The 22,910-nt window shown below is 43.6% G+C and overlaps 1 protein-coding gene across 7 annotated transcripts in view; it reads left to right on the top strand.

Moving 5' to 3' along the window:
* The window catches only part of Ppp4r3a (protein phosphatase 4, regulatory subunit 3A), a 66,262-nt gene that overhangs the window by 11,925 nt on the left and 31,427 nt on the right, over positions 1-22,910 (top strand). For 2 of the 7 annotated variants that reach the window (NM_001108050.3, NM_001271174.2), the window contains exon 1: positions 12,255-12,614. The exons of 3 other annotated variants lie outside the window; for them this stretch is intronic. In NM_001108050.3, the coding sequence (NP_001101520.2) occupies positions 12,473-12,614 (142 nt within the window). In that variant the 5' untranslated portion in view covers positions 12,255-12,472. Of the gene's footprint in view, positions 1-525; positions 544-2,221; positions 12,615-22,910 lie in introns of those variants that run through there. 2 more of the 7 variants (XM_039112356.2, XM_039112357.2) reach the window with 2 other exon arrangements.

Here is a 22,910-nt window from a genome sequence, read left to right as displayed (position 1 = left end):
CTGTGCTCCTGTTATCCTGAAGGAGATCTCCTGCTCTGTCTTCTTTCTTCTCTCGTGATTCCCTACCTTCGATCCCTATCTGAGATCCCACCTGGGAACTGAAGCCCTACCTACCTCTACTCTCCCCTGTGACTGTCAGCCACATTTATTTAACCAGTCAAAGAGGACCAGGAAGTGAAGTTTATACAACATAATTTGTTGTATGTGAGAATGTGCTCTAGACTGCAACTAAATCTTGTGGTCCAGTATCATACACATAAAGGTAAATTTACCTTATATTTTTTTACCTTATATTTATCTTATCACACACACATACATATGTACATATATTCTGAGAACTAGATATTTTGGTGGCCATGTTGACTTGAAGGGCAAAGGAAATATCTTTGAAAATGTCACCTATCCAGGAATACCAATGTTGAGTCATATTAATTTTTATTTTTAGGAAACTATCTGGAAGAAAACAAGCAACCTCTTCCTTGTACCACCAACAGTACTTGATATTGTCAACTGATTACATTTTTTTCTTTTAGCCATTGTTAGGTATGTATACCTAATAATTATGGGATTATTTTGCATTTCCCTCATAGCTAAGGATCTGAGGAGCTTTTTATGGCTATCTCTTTGGTAAATTGTCAGCTTGTGTCTTTCACTGATTGGATTATCTGATTTTCACTGTTGAAGGCTTAGTGTTCTTCACATATTCTAGAAAATCCTTTATCAGATTTATGATTTTGCAAACATGATAATAACCCAGTATATATTAGCATGTATGCCTGGCCCATGGAATGGCACTATTAGGAGGTGTGGCCTTGTTGGAAGAGTGTGTCACTGTCACGGTGGGCTTTGAGAGACCTTCTCCTAGTGAACTTCAGAGGAAGATGTAGAACTCTCAGCTCCTCCTGTGCCATGTCTGCCTGGACACTGCCATGCTCCCGTCTTAATGATAATGAACCTCTGAGCCTGTAAGCCAGCCCCAGTGCCATGTTGTCCTTATAGGAGCTGCCTTGCTCATTGTGTCTCTTCACAGAAATGGAAACCCTAAGTCAGACGTTGGTACCAGGGACTGAGGTATTGTAATAGGATTGACCATGCTTTTGTTTAGAGGAATGTAGGTTTTGGAACTTTGGTTTTGGAAAACCATGGAATGCTTTAAGAGGGGTTTGATGGGTCATCCTAGTACAGATACGGAAGACACTGGTGCTGAGAGTGATTTGAACTGTGAGGCCCAGGCTCAAGAGGTTTAGGAGAAGAATGTTAGTATGTGACCTAGAGACCATTTTCGTTATATTTGGTAAAGAATTGCTGCTTTTCATCCTTGCCCAAGAAGAGTCTGCTGAGGCTAAGGTGAAGAGACTCCGATCAATTGCATTGACAAGGAAAGTCTTTAAAGGGCTCAGCAGAGACTGTGTTTTCTGGGTTACTGCATTTTGATCAAGTGTAACAAGCTTCAAGAGGAAAAGCATAAAATGTGTGGTTCAAAGAATAAAGATGTAGAATGGGGGGTTGGGGATTTAGCTCAGTGGTAGAGCGCTTGCCTAGGAAGCACAAGGCCCTGGGTTCGATCCCCAGCTCCGAAAAAAAAAAAAAGAACAAAAAAAAAAAAGATGTAGAATGGAGCTGAATTCTATATTCAAGGAGATGAACAGACTAAGGGACTGGTGACCTCAGGAAAGATCCCACCCAGCTAAGTTTATTGTTCATGCATTCGCAGTTGTACAGGGGAGAGCTATATCACGTTAGGTATTATTAGGCCCAGGCATGGTGGTACACCTTTAACCCCAGCATTCAGGAGACGTAGCCATGCAGATCTCTGAGTTCGAGGTCAATTTGCAGAGCAAGTTCAGGGACAGGCAAGTTTAGGCAGTGTGGAGGAGATGGAAAACACAAACCTGATGAAAATGTAATAAAACAGGGGGCCACGTTCCAGTCCCAGGAAACAGTAGAATTCGGCAGCTTCAGCCTTGTAGCTCTGCCTTTAGAGTCAAGAGTAGAAGGGACTACTGGGACCATTGATGCTGGTTAGATGGAGCTAAGAAATTAGTAGTGATTCAGAAGTGAACAGCATCACATAGGTGAAATCTTCTGGGAAGTGTTTCCTAAGAGCACAAAGAAGCTGTGTTCCAGAAATAGCCAAGATTCTACCTCTTGCTACATCTGGGCTTGGTAATGTGTAAGAATCACCCAGGTTTTAAAGGCATGAAGGGGTTGTAAGGCTCGAAGTGAGTCTTAATTACTGGGAGACACACACACCGCCACCCCCGCCAAGTGAGGCACGAGAGCGGAGTTTGATGCAAACGCAAGAGATTTATTTTCTAGTGCATTGGGGTCGACCTTCAATCAGCCCCTTGTGACGAGTGACTGGAAGGCGACCCCAAATGGCTGTAACAAACAGTTTTTATACTTTCAGAGGTACAGGTTTACAGTTTAAACTTATATGACATGCCTATCTGGGACCAGAGGGTCAGGTGACTATCAGTCAGTACTTTCTGTGGATTTTCAAGAATGTCCTTGATCCTCCCAAGAACTGTGGGTGGAGAATGGAACTTGGCCTAGCCTTGACCTGAGGCAGGAAGCTGGTACTTGGCCTAATCTTGACCTGAGGCAGTGGGTGTAAAGCTGGCGAAAGCCCATAGGGTTCTTATAACCTACCTATTTTCTACCAGGCCAAGCCTTCTACTATGCTTCAGTAAGAACTAGGGTCCTTCAGGGTCACGGAGAGAAGCTGAGACTTGGCACTTCCAGAAACCAGAAGGCCATTGGTGAAGGGGCAGCCTCAGTTGCAGTTGGCAGCCCAAGACTAAAGGGGTCATGGAAAGATGTTGGGGCTTGGCACCATGAAAGGAGCCTATTAGAGACTACTGGTGAAATCTACATGCAGCAGAAGACCCCAGCGTATTGGAGATGACACTACCATGAGATGACCGCCATGAATAGCAGTAGCAGTGGAATGGAGCCAACCAGAGCCTAGAGTGCTATAGAGGACAGAGCTGGAGAAGTGACCCAAGCCCTTTGGAGGAGCCCAGAAGACCACAAATCATGTGTGGATCCCAGACATTGGAACAAGAAACTGTGAAGTTGAAGGAGACCCCCAAGATGTTAGAGATGCTAGAGCCATGAGATATCTGCTGAGGAAAGCTGCTAACAGGGAGTGCAGCCAGCCTAAGTGAAAGACGTTTGTTGCAGTCATCAACACTGAGAGGAGTTGAACATGGAGATGTGGAGTTTGGAATTTGCCCAGCTGGTTTTTGGTCTTGCCCCCATAAACTCGTGTGTTTGAACAAGCCTATGAGGACTGGGAGTAGAATGTGGTGGTTAGAATGTGCTTGCCACAGGGGGTGGCACTATTAGGAGATGTGGCCTTTTAGAAAAAGTGTGTCACTGTTGTGTGAGCTTTGAGAGAACTTCCTCCTAGCTGCCTGGAAGTCAATCTTCTAGCAGCCTTCAGATGAAGATGTAGAACTCCCAGCTCCTCTCACACCATGCCTGCCTGGATGCTGCCTCCATGATAATGACTGAACCTCTGAACCTATAAGCCCTCCCCAGTGCCATGTTGTCCTTATAGGAGCTGCCTTGCTCGTTGTGTCTCTTCACAGCAATGGAAACCCTAAAACAACGAGTAACAGGATTTTTCAGAGGAAACCTTAAATTCTTACAAAGTTCTTAATTCCTCTGGTACTTGTCAGTGTCAAGTTCAAAACTGCTAGAAATAATTTGACACTATTCTTCTAGTTTACCTCGAAAGTCTAAATAGTTCTCACTGGGTCCAATGATTTATGTCATTGTTCTCAGAAGAGGAACAAATGCTGGGCATTCGTATCTCCTGGGTTTACTCTGCAGTGCCTCAAGGAGCAGAAGAGAGGCCATGCTTCCTCTACCTGCAATCTATCGATACCTCACCAAGCAGACCTAGCTGGCCTGGAACTTACATGTAGACTAGGATGGCTTTTAATTGACAGAGAACTTCCTGCTTCAGCCAGGGATGCAGGTCAGAGCCATGCACCTTACCTGGGATGGCTGAGGGCCAGGAGGAAGCCAGTACTTCCTTTTTTCTTTTTAAAAATATTTATTTTTATAAGTATTTTGCATGTATGTGTGTCTGTTACAATGTACAGACCTGGCTCCTGCAGAGGCCAGAGGAGCACACCAGATCCCCTGGGAATGAAAGTGGGGTCCTCTGAAGTAGGACTCAGTGGTCTTTGCCACTAAACCGTTTCTCAGGCTCCACTCCCATGCCCCCACCCCACCCCCCATACCTTCTTCTCAGCTTTACATCTTCCACTCACAGCTCAGAAAACTAAAACTGCTGTTTGGACAGTAGTGCCAAGTGTCCAACAATAACTAAGAATAAGAGGATGAAGTGGTTCATAGAGCTGGCATCCTGAGTCACATCTGTCTCACCATGATTAATGGAGGAAGGTAACTGAGAGGAGGAGGACCATCATGAAAAAGAAACAAATTGATATAAAAGCTTGCCTCTGGCCTTGGATTATAACATCACAAAGCTGTACCTTTTCTTTCTCTGGCTGTCTGGCTCTTCTCTGGGCTCTTCTGGCTTCTCTAGCACTCTCTGCATTCTTCATGACCTCCTAAGACCAGACTGATTCTTGGACCATGACCTCTCTTGTCATGCTAATCTTACAAGTACCCAATCTTAGTTTAATTAGCCTGCATAGAAGCTGGGAAATGACACTGACCTTTAAATAGTGCTCTGAGAAACAGTGTTCCCATTTAGTCAGGGTTAAGAAGGAAGATATTATACTTACTCTTTTTTAAATTAGTATTTTTTTAAAAAGTGCCTCAAAGCCAGAGAGATAACTCAGTGATTAAGAGCACTTGTTGCTCTTGTAAAAGGCTGGAGATCAGTTCACAAAACCAAGATTGAGATGCTCACATTCTCCTATAACTTCAAGGCCAAAGGGTCTGACATCCTATTCTAGTCCCTGAAGGTACGTACATGCACACACACCCACACAGATACCCACACATACCTATGTATATAATATGCATACACATACATACATGCACACACACACATACACACATGATGCTCTCACACACTTAAGAATAAAACAAATCGGGGTTGGGGATTTAGCTCAGTGGTAGAGCGCTTGCCTACCAAGCACAAGGCCCTGGGTTCGGTCCCCAGCTCTGAAAAATAGAAAAGAAAAAAAAAAATAAATAAAACAAATCGGGGTTGGGGATTTGGCTCAGTGGTAGAGCGCTTACCTAGGAAGCGCAAGGTCCCAGCCCTGGGGGGGGGGGGGGGAGAAGAAGAAGAAGAAAACAAATCTCTAATCAAGGTAGTGTCTGACTACATAACCAGGTTAGCCTTAAATTTGCAGTCCTCCTTCCTCAGCCTCCCAAGTGCTAGAATTACAGGTTAGAATTTTGTCCCATGCTCAAACCATATCACAAATCGTTCATGTTCTCCTTTGGTCCAACTTCAATACAAATAATGTAAGTAACATTAAATTCCACTGCCGGGTGTGCTGATGCATGGCCACCCACTCTGTGCGAACCCTGCACTCAGGAAACTGAAGCAGGAAGTTTACAGTGAGTTCAAAGCCAGTTTGAGCTACACAAACTCCTGTCACAGACTGGTCCCCCAAACTGCTCCTTCCCCAAAAAGGCAAAGCCAATTACGTTAAAATTTAAAGATCACCTATATAAAAACAAAACTAAAGCTAGCACAGCTTTTTAGTGCAAACATCTGTATTTGTGTATACAGTCTATCTGTACAGGTACTGTGAAAGTGGACCAGACATCTACACTGTGCTCAAAAATTCCTAGTGTGGTGGTTTGAATATGCTTGGCCTATAGGGAGTGATACTGTTAGGGGGTGTGGCCACCTTGGAGTGTTACTGTGTGAGTGGGCTCTGGAGGTCTCCTCCTATGCTCTGGCTTCACTCTTTTTGGAAGAGAGCTTCCTCCAAACTTCCTGAGGGTGCCAGTCTCTCCTGGTTGCCAGAGGTCCTGAGTTCAAATCTCACATGGTGGCTCACAACTATCTATAATGAGATCTGATGCCCTCTTCTGGTGTGTCTGAAGACAGCTACAGTGTACTTACCTATAATAAAAAGATAAATCTTTAAAAAAAAAAAAAAAGGAAAGAAAGAAAGAAGACTTGCCAGGTGGTGGCAGTGTACACTTTTAATCCCAGCATTCAGGAGGCAGAAGCAGATGCATCTCTGTAAGTTCAAGGCCAGCCTCATCTACGGAGTGAGTTCCAGGACAGCCAGGGCTACATAGAGAAACCCTGTTTGGAAAACAAACAATAACAACAACAAAAAAGAAAATAGACTCAATTATGCAAGTAACAATCTGCTTCCTGCTATGATAAACCATTACTTCCAAATTCTGCACTTAGGTAGGCATTTTACCGTGCTTTGGACTTTATGTGTCAGGGATAGGGAAGGTTTAGCTGGGCAGTCCCTGGCCAGAGGCCTCTCCTGCAGTTACAATGACATGCCAGCCGCACCATGCTGTCGGACTCTAAGGAAGCACACTTGGTGACAGCTGTTGATAGCTGTCATCTGGAGCTCAGCCAGGGCTCCTTACACCTGTGCAGCTACAGGTGGCCGTTCTGGCAGGGCACCTGTTGAATCCTCACTTAGCCACTGGTCTCCCCACAGAATGCATTCTGAAAGAAGTGGGCTGAAGCCACTTGCCCCTTCTGTCCTCGTCTCTGATGTCAACATCGTCAATCCTGCTGCACTCTGTTGGACAGACAAGTGCTGCACCTGCCCAGATTTGGGGAGGGAGGAGCTGCTGCTTTTGTGTTGTTTGGTGGTCCAAGGGGATAGACTTTGGAAAGTTCAAAGCCTGCCTGAGCTACAGAGAACAGCATTATTTAGCTCAGGCTGGTCTCGAATTCACATAGAGTCCTGATGTCCACAAGTTCACAATCCTATTGCCTCTGCCTCTAAAGTGCTGCGAGGCCTGGGCTACTTCAACCATCTTGAGACTCTGTCTTGTTGTTGAGACAGGTTCTTGTATGGTATAGGCTGGCCCCACACTTGCTGTGAAGTCAGGGAGGACGTTGAATTTCAATTCTTTTCTTCCTTCAACCCCCAAGTGCTTGGATTACAGGTATTCTCCACCATTCCTGAGCTAAGCAGTGTCTGGGACTGAATCCAGGGTTTTCTTTGTGCTAAGCAAACAGTCTATCAACTGAGCTACATCCTCAGTCCCAAGACTCTACTAAAAAAAGAAAAAAAAAGATTTATTTTATGTGTGTATGTCTGAGTGTGAATGAATATATATGCACCAGCTGAGTGCAGATGCCCATAGAGGTAGAGGCCAGAAGAGAGTGTTGGATCACCTGTAACTAAAGATACAGATGGCTGAGAGCTGCCCTATGTGGGTGCTGGCGTCTGAACCTGGCTTCTCTGCTGCACTCTCTCTCTCCAACTCCAACCAAGGCTCCATTTTTTTTTTGTTTTTGTTTTTGTTTTGTTTGGGGGTGTTTTGTTTTGTTTTGTTTCTTTGAGGCAGTATCTCAAACTCAGAGATCTGTCTGCCTCTGCCTCTCCAAGGGCTTGGAATAAAGGCATACACCATCAGAACCAGTAGAGACTCCATTTTTAGACCCTTAGAAAAATGTCAAAGAACTTGAAAGTAACTTTTTTTTAACCTTTATTTCTGTGGAAGAGGGAAGGGTGTGTGGCTGTCAGCGAACAATGTAAGGAGATTGGTCCTCTCCTTCCATCATGCGGGTTTCAAGGATCAAGCTCAGGTCATCAGGCTTAGCAGTAAGTGCTGCCTTTCCTCGCTCACTAAGATATCTCAGGGTCTTTTGTGAGGGATCTTAGACTCCTACTAGGTATTTGGAATAGAAAGAAAGCTCAGTAGTTTAATATACATGCTTCTCTTGTAAAGGACCAGGTTTTGTTTTTCATCATCTACATTGGTTCGAAACTGCCTGTAATCACAGTTAACGGGTGATCTAACATCCTCTCCTGGCCTCCAAGAGCGCCAGGCAGACACATAGTGCACACACATATGTGTAGACAAACCCTGATTCACACAAAAATGAATCTCTTTTTCAAAAAGTCATCTTGGATGTTCACTCATGCAGTTGCTAAGAGGAGAGTTTGCATCTACATCCAGTGAAGTTGGGCAGATTCCAGAGGTAGAAAGGGTATAGTGACAGGATACCTGGTGACACTGTGAGCCCTGGAGATTGTGTTATATACTTAAAGGAAAGCTGTTTTTAACTTTGCTGTGGCTCCGTCCTTAGCATAGCAACTTCAATCCCTCTGGATGGAATTGCCTGACAACTGTGACCAGATATTTAGGTACTGAAATGTCCCATTGTTTAACGAACAACATCGTAATAGCCCCAAATAGAAAAAATTAGCAAGAGTATTTGAACTACAAAATCCAAGCCACAACCTGTAGGCCATTAAAGATAGCTTTTTAAAAAAGGTTTATAATGTAGTGGTGGTGCACTACTGAACTCAGGAGGCAGAGGTAGGAAAACAGACTTGAGGATGGCTTGGTCTACAGAGCAAGACCATGTTTTTTTTTGTTTTTGTTGTTGTTATTCTTTGTTTTAAATCAACACATTTATGTCCAGCATCTTTGTCACTTTGGATTATCAAACATGGAAAGGAAAGAAGCCAGGTGTGGTGGCGCAGGCCTGAAAAACTAGTTCTCTGGAAGTAGACACTGGAGGACCAGGAAAAGTCAAGGTCATTCTTGACTACACAGGGCATTTGAACCCATCCTAGGATATGTGAGATCCTGTCTCAAAGCACTGAGGAGAACGGAGTACACAGACACTTGTATGGTCAAACAAGACAGGATATTTTCTCTTTGTCAATAATAAGATAATCCACCACAAAGTTATAGTTCAAAATAAAAGGTCCTCTTGTCATTTGGACACCAAAGATGTTAAGCTGAACTTAACTGGATTGGGAGCTTAGTAAAGTACGAGACAGAAAAGGACATAGAGATCTGATGTGACCTGGACAGGATCCAGACCTCCTGGATAGGAGCAAGGAAGATGCATGAGTTTTTCTGATCAAGGCCTTCTCAGAACTTGAGCAGATGCGAACTTTTTTATTTACTTTTTTTTCAGGGACCAAACTTACTGTGTAACCAGAGATGACCTTGTACTTCCGATCCTCTTGTCTCCACCTCTGAGGTGCTGGAGTTAGAGATTAAGTTTTTCAAGCCTGAAGAGTGAACTGTTTAGAATTTCCCGTTGCCTGAATCAGTTTGAAGTTCAGTCACTAACCTGGGGTATAATAAGCCCTGTCAGAGAAGGGGAGGGGGGCAGAAAGAAAGGAGCAAGGTCCCTCCTTTGAAAGGAGAAGAAATGGAGAGGATTTGACAGTGGGAATATAGCTCAGTAGCACAGCGCTTATCTGGTAGGCACAGGCCCCCAGCATCCTAATTTTTTTTTAAAGATGAAGACAGAGAAAAAGATACTACTACTAGGAAAATAAAGCTAGTGGCCTATTGTGTCAATTTTATTATTCAGTAAATTGGACAATATAGTCCCGTGTTCTTCTGCATGTCTAATACATTAGCAGATAGACTTTAAACTACTCTGATAAAGTTATCTCTTGATAACAATAAATCTGTGAATAGAACAAAATATGGCAAGCCACCAAACTGCAGTCTGCATCTGGAACTTTGTTTTTTTTACCCCGCAAGTGAACTTTTGGTTCTGCAAATAATCTAGGGTTGGCTGTGTGCACTGGGATAGCCAAGATTGCTTCACGGTCCTCTAATTAAAGAGATCTGATGCGCCCTACTTTGCTTTGTCAGATTGATACAGACCAGTGTCATCTGAGAGAAAGCACTCCATTGAGGAATTGCCTAGATCAGACTGCCCTGTGGGTATGTGGTTGGTAGGAGGGGATGTCTGGGGGGTTTGTCTTGATAGTTGATGTAGGAGCACCCAGCCCACAGCAGGTGGCATCATTCCCTGAGTAGGTTGTCCTGGATTTTATAAAAAAAAAATCTAAGCATGAGGTGAGCAAGCCAAGAGCAGCATTCCTCCATGGTTTCTGCTTCAGTCTCCTGCTTTGAGCTCCTTCCCTGATTTCCCTCAGCAATGGACTGCGATCTAGTAGTATAAGCCAAATAAATCATTTCCTCATCATAGTTGTCCCAATACACAGCTGGCTATTTTGAAATTCTGAGAAGTACAAATCCTGGTGTGGCCTGATACAAAGTCTCTTAAAAAAACAAAAAACAGGGGCTGGAGAGATGGCTCAGCAGTTAAGAGCACCCGACTGCTCTTTCAGAGGTCATGAGTTCAATTCCCAGCAACCACATGGTGGCTCACAACCATCTGTAAAGAGACCTGATGCCCTCTTCTGGTGTATCTGAAGACAGCTACAGTGTACTTATATATATAATAAATAAATAAATCTTTAAAAAAAAAAACAAAAAAACAAAAAAAAAAAAAAAACAAAAAACAACACTTTGTAGGGAGAGGGAGACCCGGAGCATAGCAATTTTGAAAAGGTCTGGAAGACACAGATTAGTTTGTAAATGATTTCCTTCATCAGAAAAAGCCAGGAGACAAAATACTGAGACTGGCTAGGTGTGTTGTATTGGGTTCTGTCCTCCAGCAAAAGTTTCAGAGGGATGAAAGCAACAGTCTCTCCTTTGGTGGGTAAAGAATTAAGGCAGAGAAGTAACTATTCACTGTGTCAGCTCTGCCAGCTCATCTCCAAGGCACTTTAAAACGGTGGTTCTCAACATGTGAGTCTCGACCCCTTGTCGGTCAAACATAGGGGACACACAGCAGAAATCCCGCATACTGCAGTTATGAAGCAGCAACAAAATATTTTTGTGGTGGGGGAGGGGTCAGCACAACAAGAGACACTGCAGCATTAGGAAGGTTGAGAACCATTGCTTTAAAATAACCAGCATAGCGGGCCATACTGCTAATCTGTTCTGCTTGAAGCCAGATGCTTGAAATGATTGCATTCCTGTCTTTAGAAACAGCAAGGGCTTTGTTTTTACATAATTCCCGGTTTTGCTTGCGAGTGTTTTCAGGTATGTCTTTGTGAGCATTTGTCTCTAATGTAAGAAAGATCCCAGTTCCTCACATACCTTGCTTCGGCCAGTCAGAGCAACGTAGCGAGATTTTGTCTCAAAAAACAAAACAAAGAAATTCATCTTAATCATACACTACAGCATTTATCTTTGCAAGCCCTTCAAGATGTGTGTTATTTTGTTTAAAAACAAACAAACTAAGCGTTAAAGACCATCAGCTTTGATAACGAACAGAGAAAAAGAAGTAGCCTCTGTACTGTGAGGTGAATGCTCAGAAGGACCCCGGGGAGCAGTGCCACGCAATGAACGTCGCGCCAAGTGTTTAGACTTGCCCTGGCCAGTGCGTGCCTCACCGCATCCCGCCAACCTCGCAGTCCAAGCGGTCCTCTCTCAGAAGCTTCTCTATTTCAGGCCAAGGAAGAAGGAGAAGGCCAGAAGCCAGCGCCCCCGGGCCGACGGCAAAGATCCTCCCTAAAGCATCCCGAGAAGGCCCACAAGGGGAAGGGCGAGCTCAAGGATCGGAGTCTAGAGTGGTTCCCAAAGCCGCCAACAGATTCCACACCTCTTCCCAGCACAGAGCAGAGCTGATGACGAATACAGGATGCGACGGACGCACACGCAGCCCGCGCTTGCACGACAGTACGTGCAGAGCAGCGCGAGGGAGTCCCGGTCCGTCACCGGCGCGACTCGCGTCCCGCCTCCTCCGCTCCCGCCACCCCCGCAGCTCCGCGACCGCCTCGGTGCGAGGCCTCCGCCGGAGCGAGGCTGCTGGCTCCGGTCCTGTCTCTTTAAGTGGTGGGGCTTGCGGGCCGCCCCTGCCGCTGCTGCCTAGGTGGCCCCGCGCGCCGCTTTTGAGGGGCGAGTCAAGATGGCGGCGGCTTTGGCTCTGTGAGGAAGACGGAAGAGGCGGCGGAGTAGAGAAGGCGACTTCTAAGAGGAGCCAAGAGTTCTCCGGTGGCCAGAAGCGTTCAGAGTCTCCCGGGAAGTGCTACCTCGTCGGCTTCGGATGCTCTAAGCGGGAGGAGCGGAGCGGAGGCTCCGGCTGCAGCGGCTGGGCCAGGTACAAGGAAGGAAAACATGGCGGCGGAGGCCTGAGGAGGCGGCGGCGCGGGAAGCGGCTCTGCGGAGGTCATGGCGGAGGCAGGAGCAGGGCTGTGAACCGACCCGCACCTTGTCTGAACGGCGGCCCGGTAGGCTGCGCAGTGCTGAGCGTCCCTGTCGGGGCTGCTGGGCGGCCGCGCTCACTCGGCCTGGACAATAGCGCCGAGGAGAGGGAGACGAGAGAAGGCGGCGGCCCGGGGCTCGGACCCGGGAGCGGGCCATGCGAGCGGCGGCGCAGCTCCGCGGCGGCCAGCGGCGGCACTGAGGTCTCGGAGGCCCCCGTTTACGGCCGCCCGCTTTTCCTGGACACCGTCCCTGGGCCACTCGGGCGGGGCCCCCGGTCGGCACGATGACCGACACCCGACGGCGGGTGAAGGTCTACACGCTCAACGAGGACCGGCAGTGGGACGACCGGGGTACTGGCCATGTGTCCTCCGGCTACGTGGAGAGGCTGAAGGGCATGTCCCTGCTCGTCAGGGCAGAGAGCGACGGTAAGTAGACCTCACTGGTCCCCCCAGAGCAGTGGCGCTCAGCCTGGGACCACGGGTGTGCGGGCGGGAACGCCACGGTACCCAAGTCCGGTGGAGCTCGGTGGAGAGCATTCGAGGTGTTTCCTTAACCCGAGAAACTTGAGGCGTTGGGATTTGGAGCAGAGACGAGCACGTTGCGCTGTGAGGCCTTTTCGGGGCAGAAAGGTCGGAGTCCTGGGATCTTGTGCCGGAGGTGGTTTTTGCACTATCGTGACCTTGAGACACGCATTTAACGAGAACGATCTGCCCTTAGTTCACCATTCTGTAAAGCAGACATAAAACCTTGCTTGGAGCTCATAAAGTTCATAGCTGTTGCACCCATTGGGAAAGTTCTGTTCTGGTGTTTTGGTTTTGTTGTTGTTTTGGTTTTGGTTTTTTGTTTTTGTTTAACATTTTCCACTATATCTTTCAGATCGTAAGGGTCGGCAGTACTGGTCTATAAGTCTGGCAACTCCACTAGACAGAGAAAATGCTGCTTTGGCTTTCAAGAACACGTCTTGAAAGGGAGATTGTTATTGTTCTGTATTTCGAGACAGGGTTTCTGTGTGTAGCTGTCCTGGAGCTCACTCTGTAGCTCAGGCTGGCCTGGAACTCGGACATCTGTCTTCCTTTGCCGCTCCAGTGCTAGGATTAAAGTGTGCTGCCACACCTGGCTAAGAAAGACAGACTTTGTAGGTCGGCATGTTGGTTAAAACTTTTCGAATTGTTTCTTTGTTGCAGAAGTATGATTAACCTTGTTGCACTCGTTTACAGTTTTACAGTTGAGAACTATTTGTAGTTTTATGTCTGAAATATTGCAAATTTATTTCAAAGATTTTTTTTTCTTTTTTGGACGATACTCAGAACTCACTCCACAAAAACCAAGGTTTTCCTGTCTGTAGAAACATTGATTTGAATTGAAAATGAGTAATTTGGAGTATAGTGCCTACACACTATAAAGATACCCAAAATAAGTTACCACTGGTAAGAAGTTACTTTCTAAGGGGAAAGGCAGGCAGTTCTGGTGAATTGGAGCAAGCCTGGGTCTGCATAGAGTTGTAGACCAGACTTGGTCTGAAAAAATTTTTCTGATTACATTAGGTATATTTTTCAGAGCTGGGCTCCTATTTGGCTGCTAATGTACAAGATGGATGTGTATATGACTGTCATACAGCCTCCACCTCTATATCTTGTACCTGTGGAAAACTTAACTTACAATAAAGTAGAAAGGTGGGTTTCAGGGTTAAATTAGCTGTTTATTTTTCGGATGGGATAACTGGGAAAGCAATCCTTACAGGGTCTTGAGCATGCTAGGCGAAAAATAATACACGTAACCTTGCTTACACCAGTGTGCTTTATTTGATTATGCAAAGATCCTTTGGGGGTTTTTTTTGTTTTGTTTTGTTTTTTTTGTTTGTTTTTTGGAAAGAGTCTCCTGTAGTACCAGACTAGACTGTCTTACCAAAGCCTGGGACTATAGATGCACTACTTCATACAGCCTGTTTTGTTTTGTAGCCATTCTCTAGCTATGGCTGGCCTACAACTCAAAGGTATTCTCCTGCCTGAGCCCCTCAAGTGTTGGATCACTGGCAGTGAGCGACCACAGCCAGTCAGTTTTACAAAGGCCTTTTGAAAGGATAAGCAAGTAGACTTAATGTCACGTCATCTTAGAGGATCTTCTAACAAGGCAGAGAGTCTGGTGTTCTATACTCTTATATTGTTATCACTTAGCATATAGCCTCTAAGCCCCTTCCATTTGGAGTTCTAATTTATTAGAACAGGTAAAATGGTTTTTATTTTCATCCAAAAGGGAAAAGAATTAAAACATAATTACTGAGCCACCCCTTTAAATTTGTGTTATGTGAAAAGCTAATTCCAAAGAATGGATTTAAGCTGGTATGTAAGTGGTACCTTACTCCTAATTCCACTACTGAGAAAGCAAGGTAGGAGGATCTCAAGTTCAGGGATTACATAGTAAAACTTTTTCACTAAACAACAAAGAAAAAAAGTGGACTTAGAAAAGTTGTAGAATACTTGTAAAGAAATCTATAGTTTTATTACTAAAGCTTTTTCCTCTCCTTAACAGATAAATTCCAAATAAGATTAGTAATAGATTAAGTTTATTGAGTAACTCCTATGTGCCAGGGCCTCTTTAAGCCCTTCATTTGTATTTACAGACATAATTCTTTAAACCATTCTCGAGTTTAGGTACTATAATCCATGTTTTATAGGTAATGGTGAGTCTGAGTTGCTGAGTGTAGGTTGGTACAAGTTCAGCCTGGGATAGTGAGAAATGTAGCCTACAACTTAGAGCACTTACAGTGCTTACAGTGAATGCAGTCACTGTGCTTTGGTCTCTTTACATGCAGTTGTATTCTTGGCTCAAGGATTATTTCAAAGAAAACAAAACTGAGTTTCACAGATACTTTAATTTTTCGTGATCCTAGGCTAGTCTTGAACTTGGCTATATAGTGAGGCTGAGCTTCAGTTTCTGATCCTGCCTCCATGTTCTCTTGTTGCGATTACTTATGTTGCACCATCATGCTTTATGTGATACGGGAGTCAAACCCTGGGCTTTTATGAGTGCTGGGCAAGCACAAATTTAGCCACACTTTGAGCCCTAAGACAGTTCCATTTATTTGTTTATTTAGCTAGGATCATGCCTGGCTGCTTAAAAGTTGTGGTGTCTCCTACTAGTTTGGATCACCTATTGTCGTGCTGCTGACTATTCTGTTGCATATAGTTGAGAATTCTTTTTTTTTTTTCCATTGTGGACAATGAAGGTTTTTGTTTTTTTTTTTTAATTATCTTTACTTTGGGTGTATGGGTGTGTTATGTATATGTTGTATAAGTGTCTGCCATCATGCTTGGCAACATGGGAGGGATGTGGTTTTCCATAAAATGGGTCATTGTCCAGTAGAAAATTAAATGGCATAACTTTATAATCTTTCTTGTACATGGGATTTTGGGGGGCCTGAAGCAGACGTATCTCAAGATGTAGACTAGCTTAAGCGTCACGAGAGACCTTTTATCAAAAAAAGAAGAAAAGGAAACTTAAAAAGTTATTGTGGGGTTGGGGATTTAGCTCAGTGGTAGAGCGCTTGCCTAGGAAGCGCAAGGCCCTGGGTTCAGTCCCCAGCTCCGAAAAAAAGAACCAAAAAAAAAAAAAAGTTATTGTGGATGGGCTTAATCTCTAGTAATTGTGTCCCCTTCCCCTTGGAAAAGAAAGTCTTTCCGAAACACTGAATATGGTAAGATTCTCCTCCACCCCCCCTCTTTTCTCTATGAATCTGAGTTTTTCAGATTATTATTATTTGAAAATTTAGCAGAGTCTAGAGGTGTACATGTGTAATCAAAGTACTAGAGCTACGTCCACCTGCGTCTGCCTCCTGCGTATTGGGACTCAAGGTGTGCACCACCTTCTGACTTGACAAGATGCTTAATTTCTAACTTTTTGAAGTACAGTGGTTTAAACCAGGTCTGTACATGCTAGACAAGTGCAGTATATTCCCACCCCTGAAATTTTCTGTTGTGTCCATCTGACTTCACAGTGCTGTGTGGATGTGAAGGTCAGAGATCAGATTGGGAAGCAGGTTCTCCTTTCACTATATGAGTCCTAGCAGTAGAACTCAAGTTGTTAGGCTTGGAACTTAGTGCCTTCCCTGCTGAGCCTTCTTATTGCTCACCCTGTAGTGTAGTGCTCAATCTGCATATATACCTGCATACCAGAAAAGGACATCAACCCCCATTGTACATGATGTGAATCACCATGTGGTTAGTGGGAATTGAATTTAGGACCCCTGGAAGAGAGCAGCCAGTGGTCTTAACCATCTCTTTAACCATGGGGTAAGCTTTTATGATATGTTAATTTTGTTTGCCATCCCAGACTGTCTTAGTTATTTTTCAGTTGCTGTGATAAAACTCCCATGACCAAGACAACTTAGACAGGATTTACTTGTCCTTATGGTTCCAGAGTGTTAGTCTATGATGGCAGAGTGATGAAGATATGAGGACAAGTAGCTGCAGTAATTGCTTGAGAGTTCACATGTTGATCCACAAGCAGGAGGCAGAGAGCACACTAGGAATGGTGGATGTGCCTTGAGATTTAAGAGCCTGGTCTCACTGTTAACACCTCCAATAAAGCCACACCTTCTAATCCTTTTCAAACAGTTCCACTAACTGGGGACTCAAGTATTCAAAGGTATGTGAGCTAGTTTTGGGGGTTGAACATATTCTTACTCAAACCATATATAAGGCAGTTTCTGGATTTCAGTATTTGTGGCCACATTAACTATCTAGCTTGGCTGATTCATAGCCTACCTTTTCCTTGTTTTAGAGGAAGGGAATGTGTTGCTAAGCTATTAGCCCATTTCCTGGATTACATTTTTATTCGGTAGGTGTCTGCTGGCAAAATTATGTTAGAGAAAGACACCCCTTCTTTTTAAGATTAGATTTATTTTTATTTAATATGCTGAGTGTTTTTGATGAATATACACTTAAGTGCATGTTTGGTGCCAGAAAAGTTCAGAAGAGGTCGCTGGAAGAGGTTACAGATGGTTGTGACCTACCTTCTGGGTGCTGGGAATTGAACTAAGGTCCTCTGTGGAAAGCAGTAAATGCTCTTAACTGCCAAACCATCTCTCCAGCCTCAAGCATGCCCCCTTTTTTTGTGACAGTAAGTCACTTTTTTTCCTCTCTCAGGTTTTAAGGTAACTCTGTGTTCCAGCAAAGATTTAGTGTTGTGCTTCATTTCTCTGTTAATTTTCTGAAGGATAGTGTCAACTGGTCAGTTTTAGAATTGACAGAAAATTATAGGTTGGAATTTCTGCATACAGGGGATGACCTCCTCACACATGCTAGGTGCATTTTTTTTTTTTCCGGAGCTGGGGACCAAACCCAGGGCCTTGCGCTCGCTAGGCAAGCGCTCTACCGCTGAGCTAAATCCCCAACCCAGGTGCATGTTTTACACGGAACTATACCTTAGCTTTAAAAGATGGTCTTTTATAAAATGATATCAATGTTCTTTACTCTGGGTTGCTTGGACAGTATCAAGAATGGTGTTTGAAGTGGAAATGATGGTGCACCCCTGTAATCCCAGTACTCAGGAAGCTGAGGCAAGAGTTTGAGTTTGAGGCTTCCCTGACATGTATTGAAATCTTTGTCAGTCCCCTCCACCTCACCCACCAAAAGTGTTTTCCCCTTCCTCCCTGATCTCTAAACTCTTAGACTTCAGTGATTGATTCTCCTACGTCAGCCTTTTAAGTATCTGGACTACCTGGCTTCAAAAATGGATTCTTATGTTTAGTTTTGTTTTGTTTTGTTTTTTCCTTTTTTTCGGAGCTGGGGACCGAACCCAGGGCCTTGCGCTTGCTAGGCAAGCGCTCTACCACTGAGCTAAATCCCCAACCCTTATGTTTAGTTTTTAATGTAAGATTATTACCACATTTGTTTATGAGGAGAGGGTAATGAGTGTGTGTGTTGCATGTGTGGTAGAAGGATCTCCTAATATGTGGGTCCCTGCTGAACTTAGGACTTGACAGAAGTGTGGCCACCTCACCAGTCCTACTTTGTTTTGTAAAGTATTTTACACTTCAAGGTAACTGTCATCCGAGTTACGTATGTAAAACACTGAATTCTGTTCACTGAGGCATAAAGAAAGGAGACAGGGACATATTAGAGGTAGCACTGCTTACTGGCTGCTGAGACTTGAATTGTGTGCTTGGGCAGTCTCTCTCTACCTGCCCTACAATTTAAAAAAAAGAGACATTTTGGTTGGGAAGGATTTTCCTTCTGGTTTTGGTTTTTTTGTTGTTACGTTTTGTTTGTTGGTTTGTTTTCATTTTTGTCTGCTCTGATAAGAGAAGCAGAGACTTTGGGCATCCATTATATTTTCATGGCTACTCTGAGTCAGTATTTGTATTTCATCTTGCCTACCATGAGCTTGCATTTGGCATGTATATTTAATTACCCAGAATTCAGAGCTCTGTGTCAGTAGTGTACTTTGAAAAGAAGTATGGTTTAAAATTTGTGTATAACAGCTTTGTAGAAGACTAACAGTGGATGAATCAAAACCTTAATAACTAACTGTGATAACTTAGCAACTTTGAGGGCCATCCAATGATGGAAAATGTTGGTAAGATCTGAGTGTTATAGGAACTGATCTGAATACTGTGTCTTTTAATTTTTGATTTTATTTTTAATTATGGAGTAAGAAGGTTGTATTCACCAAGTGGTGTCCACAGAAGCTAGAAGAGGATGTTGGCTACTCTGGAACTGGAGTTACTAGCACTTGTGAGCCACCTAATATAGGTGTTAGGAACCACATGTGGATCATCTGAGGCAGTGGTTCTCAACCTTCCTAATGCTGCAACTCTAATACACTTTGTCCTGTTGTGGTGGACCCCTCCCCCTCCATCATAAAATTACTTTGTTGCTACTTCATAACTAATTTTGTTACTGTTTTATAACAGTATGCCTGTTATAAATATATACTGTTTTATAACAGTGTATACTGTTTATAATGTATACCTGATGTACAGAATATCTGCATATGACCCCCACAAGGGTCAAGGCCCACAGATTGAGAACCAGTAATCTGAGGGAAGAACAGCAAACAATAGATGTTGGAGAGATGGCTCAATGATTAAGAGCACTAGCTGCTCTTGCCGGGGACCTAGGTAAGGTTTCTAACACCCACATCATGGCTTACAACAGGGGATCCAGTGTTCTCCCCTGGCCTCTGGGCACCAGGTGCACAGACAAACATAGGCAAAACATCCATATTCATAAATTTTTTAAAAAGTTTTAAGGCAGGAGGTACTCTTAACCGCTGAGCTTTTTCTTTAGCCCCTGTGATACACTTTTTAATGTTAAAAAGTGCATGGTTTTTGTGCCACCACATGCAAACTGTCCTTGGAAGCCAGAAGAGTCATTGGAATCCCTTGTACTGGTGCTACAAAGAGTTGATAGACACTGTGTGTGCGGTAGTGATCAACCCGGGTCCTCTAGAAGAGCAGCTAGTGCTCTTAACCCTTGAGCCCCTGCTTCTGTTTGCTTTAAAGCCAGAGTCTGTTTGCTGTGTAGCCCAGGCTGACCTCAATCTAGGCCCTTCCCTCTGTTCTATACGCTGTATTTGTAGACATGGGCCATACCACGTAGCCATTAACTTGGTTTTTGGTGGTGCTTTGTTTGTGCTTGTGAAACTGTGATATGGGTGACTGCAGTGTTCTGAGAAAGTTGTGTTCTGTTGGGGTGGAGTGAAGTTAGGGGGTACGGGGCTATCTGTATTCCTGTTACAACTAGGACTAGACCAAAACACAACATTCATGTACCACTTGAATCTAATTGGGTTAATGATTAAGATAGTCAGAAAAATTACAACTCTAGACTTTTCAGCTTACCCCAACCCTCAGCACAGGGTTTGAAGCCAGTGCCCTGTGCATGTTAGGCAGGAGTTCTACTGAACTACACCATCCCTAGCCAAAGAACTCTCATACTAACCCAGCTTCTTTTGTGAAGGGATATGAGATCCATATTAAAGTATACTTATAAAGCTAAGTATATATGTACTAGATGTTTAGAAGTGATGACAGTTTGTTCACTAAGCAAGCAGTGTCATGAACCTTGTGCTTGTAATGTGCTGGATCACTACTGCTAAAGCTCTACTTCTTGTTGCAAATGGTTGTCAGTTAAAAATCTAAGTTATTAAGTTTTGCTTATGCTTGTAATGTGCTGGATCACTACTGGTAAAGCTCTACTTGTTGCAAATGGTTGTCAGTTAAAAATCTAAGTTATTAAGTTTTAGTTGTATACTAGATATTGGGGTAGCTAATACATATGGGTATTAACTTTTTGGTGAATACCTATAACATTGTTTTTTCCTAACCACAAATTTTAATATTTTGAATCTTTGAATAGTTTTTCAATGAGGGTTTTTCCCTCTACACTTAAGAAATCTAGATGTGGAGGCAGGGACCGTGGTGTTTTGTTTTGTAATTCCAGCTTTTTTGAGGTACCAGGATTTCTGAACTTGGGGCTTGCGCAACATAGACAAGCACTGTACTGTTGAAATACACAACAATAGCCTTCATTTTTGCTTGTCTTCCCCCAGCTCAAGATTTATTTTAGTTATGTGCAAGTTAATTCTAGTGCCATAGGAATCATATCCCCTGGTGCTGGAAATACAGGTTGTTGTGAATCTTGGTCCTCTGTAGAGACAGTGCATATTATTAACTGCTGAGCCATCTCCCCAGCCCATTCTTTTTACTTTCTATTTTGAGATGCATTTCTCTCACTTGCTCACATAAGCCTTGAATCTACACTCTTTCTGCCTCAGCCTCCAAGTAACCTGTTGTTGCTAGCCTGGGTTTGATTTTTTCTTAAACTTTTCTTGAATTCTGTTATCAAGTCTTTATTATAAAAACACAGAACAGAAATGAGACAGATAGCACTGAAGAGATAGCATGAAGCACCATGGTTAAAACCATGAACTCTAGAGCCAAACTATCTTAGCTCTTACGTACATGCACACACATGCTCAGGAAGAGATTGGGCAACCCACAAGAGTCAGTTCTTCCATTGTGTGAGCCCCAAGCATCTAACTCAGATTGCCAGGCTTGGAATTTGCTGAATATTAAGAAAGAAAAAGGGTTGTTTGGGTTTTTTCTTTTTTTAAGATTTATTAATGTATAAGAGTACACTGTAGCTATCTTCAGACACACTGAAAGAAGGCATCGGATTCCATTACAGATGGTTATGAGCCACCATGTGGTTGGTTGCCGGCAATTGAACTCAGGACCTCTGGGAGAGCAGTTAATGCCATCTCTCTACAGCCTGAAAAAAAAGATTTTTTAAAACGTGTGTGCCAATTAGTTGAGTTCTCTGAGACTTTCTGTGGTATGTTTGTGAATAACTAGCAGCCCTCACTCATAGTGCTATACTCACTAAGTGGGTATAGCAACAAATCACAAGAAAATGCTTCATATTTTATTTTATTGGAGGAACCATGTCGGTCATATTAGAATAGTTATGTTATCTGTGTGAGGTTACATTGTGTGTAATAATTAAAAAATCAACCCACGCTATGACTGACTAGGTACTGGCCTGTGGTCTTGGTCTGTACCAGTACCAAGACCGCATGGTACCTAGACCACATAGTACCTAGACCACATATTTCCCCTCCCTCATTGGGAGAGCCAATTGATAGTGGTACAAGCTGACCACCTAGATTGGACAAAATGTCCTATATTATCCTATCCTTTCTATAATATTCATAGTTACCTGTGGCTATTTCAAGCCTCCATCTTCTCCGTCCTCTGTCCCCTGTCCTCTGCCTCTGAAACACAGCCCTGCCTTCCTTTTTCATTGCCCAATCTCTAGTCTTATATTACACCTGCCTCACCTGTACATCAATAGCAATCCACAAGGTTATACAAACCTCTCATAAAAGTAGCACAATAGTCCACTCTATTCATGCAGTGCCCTCTTTGTGGCATTTCTCGAGATTTTGCTTAGAATACCCTTGTTCTTATTTTGAGGATCTCATACAATTCATTTGATTTTACCCATTAATATTTACTGTATGAAGCTAAAGCTGAGACAGATATTTATTCACTTGAAAATTGTTGGATTATCAACAAGATAATGGCTAGATGTGTTTTTTCTTTTGAATTTTTTGAGACAGGGTTTCTTATTATGTAGAGCTGCCTGTTCTAGAATTCACTGTGTAGACTAGGCTGGCCTCTGCCTCCCAAGTACTGGGTTAAAGACATGTGCCACCATGCCTGTGTTTTCTCATAAGTTGGAGTGGGGAAGGACTATCCTGAATGTTTACAAATACAGTTACTATTAAGTTACTTTTGCCAGAAGCCTGTGTCACTTTTGATGAGAGCCTTCACTGGCTCTCCTCATTAATGTTACTCCTGCTGAGGATCATATTTATTGTTACTATTTTATGTTTTGAGTTTTGCCTACATAAGTTTATGTACCACATGTATGTCTGGTGCCTGTGGTAACTGATCTCCTGGAACTGGAGTTACAGATAGTTAGTTGTTAGCTGTCATACAGGTGCTGGAAACTGAATCTCAGTCATCTACAGGAGCAGTGACTATTTTAAACACTGAACCATCTCTCCAGTCTCAGGATCATACTTATTTGCCCTTGTTGGAGTAGTGAATACCTCGCAGCTAGAATTGAGCTCATCCACACCTATACGTTACAATAGAATTACTGTTTGAGGTTGGTAGCTGACATTAGCACTGTATAATTGGAACCAACCCA

This window comes from Rattus norvegicus, chromosome 6 (genome assembly GCF_036323735.1).
Source record: "Rattus norvegicus strain BN/NHsdMcwi chromosome 6, GRCr8, whole genome shotgun sequence".
Classification (NCBI taxonomy): domain Eukaryota; kingdom Metazoa; phylum Chordata; class Mammalia; order Rodentia; family Muridae; genus Rattus; species Rattus norvegicus.
This window is presented reverse-complemented; position numbering and strand designations above follow the sequence as displayed.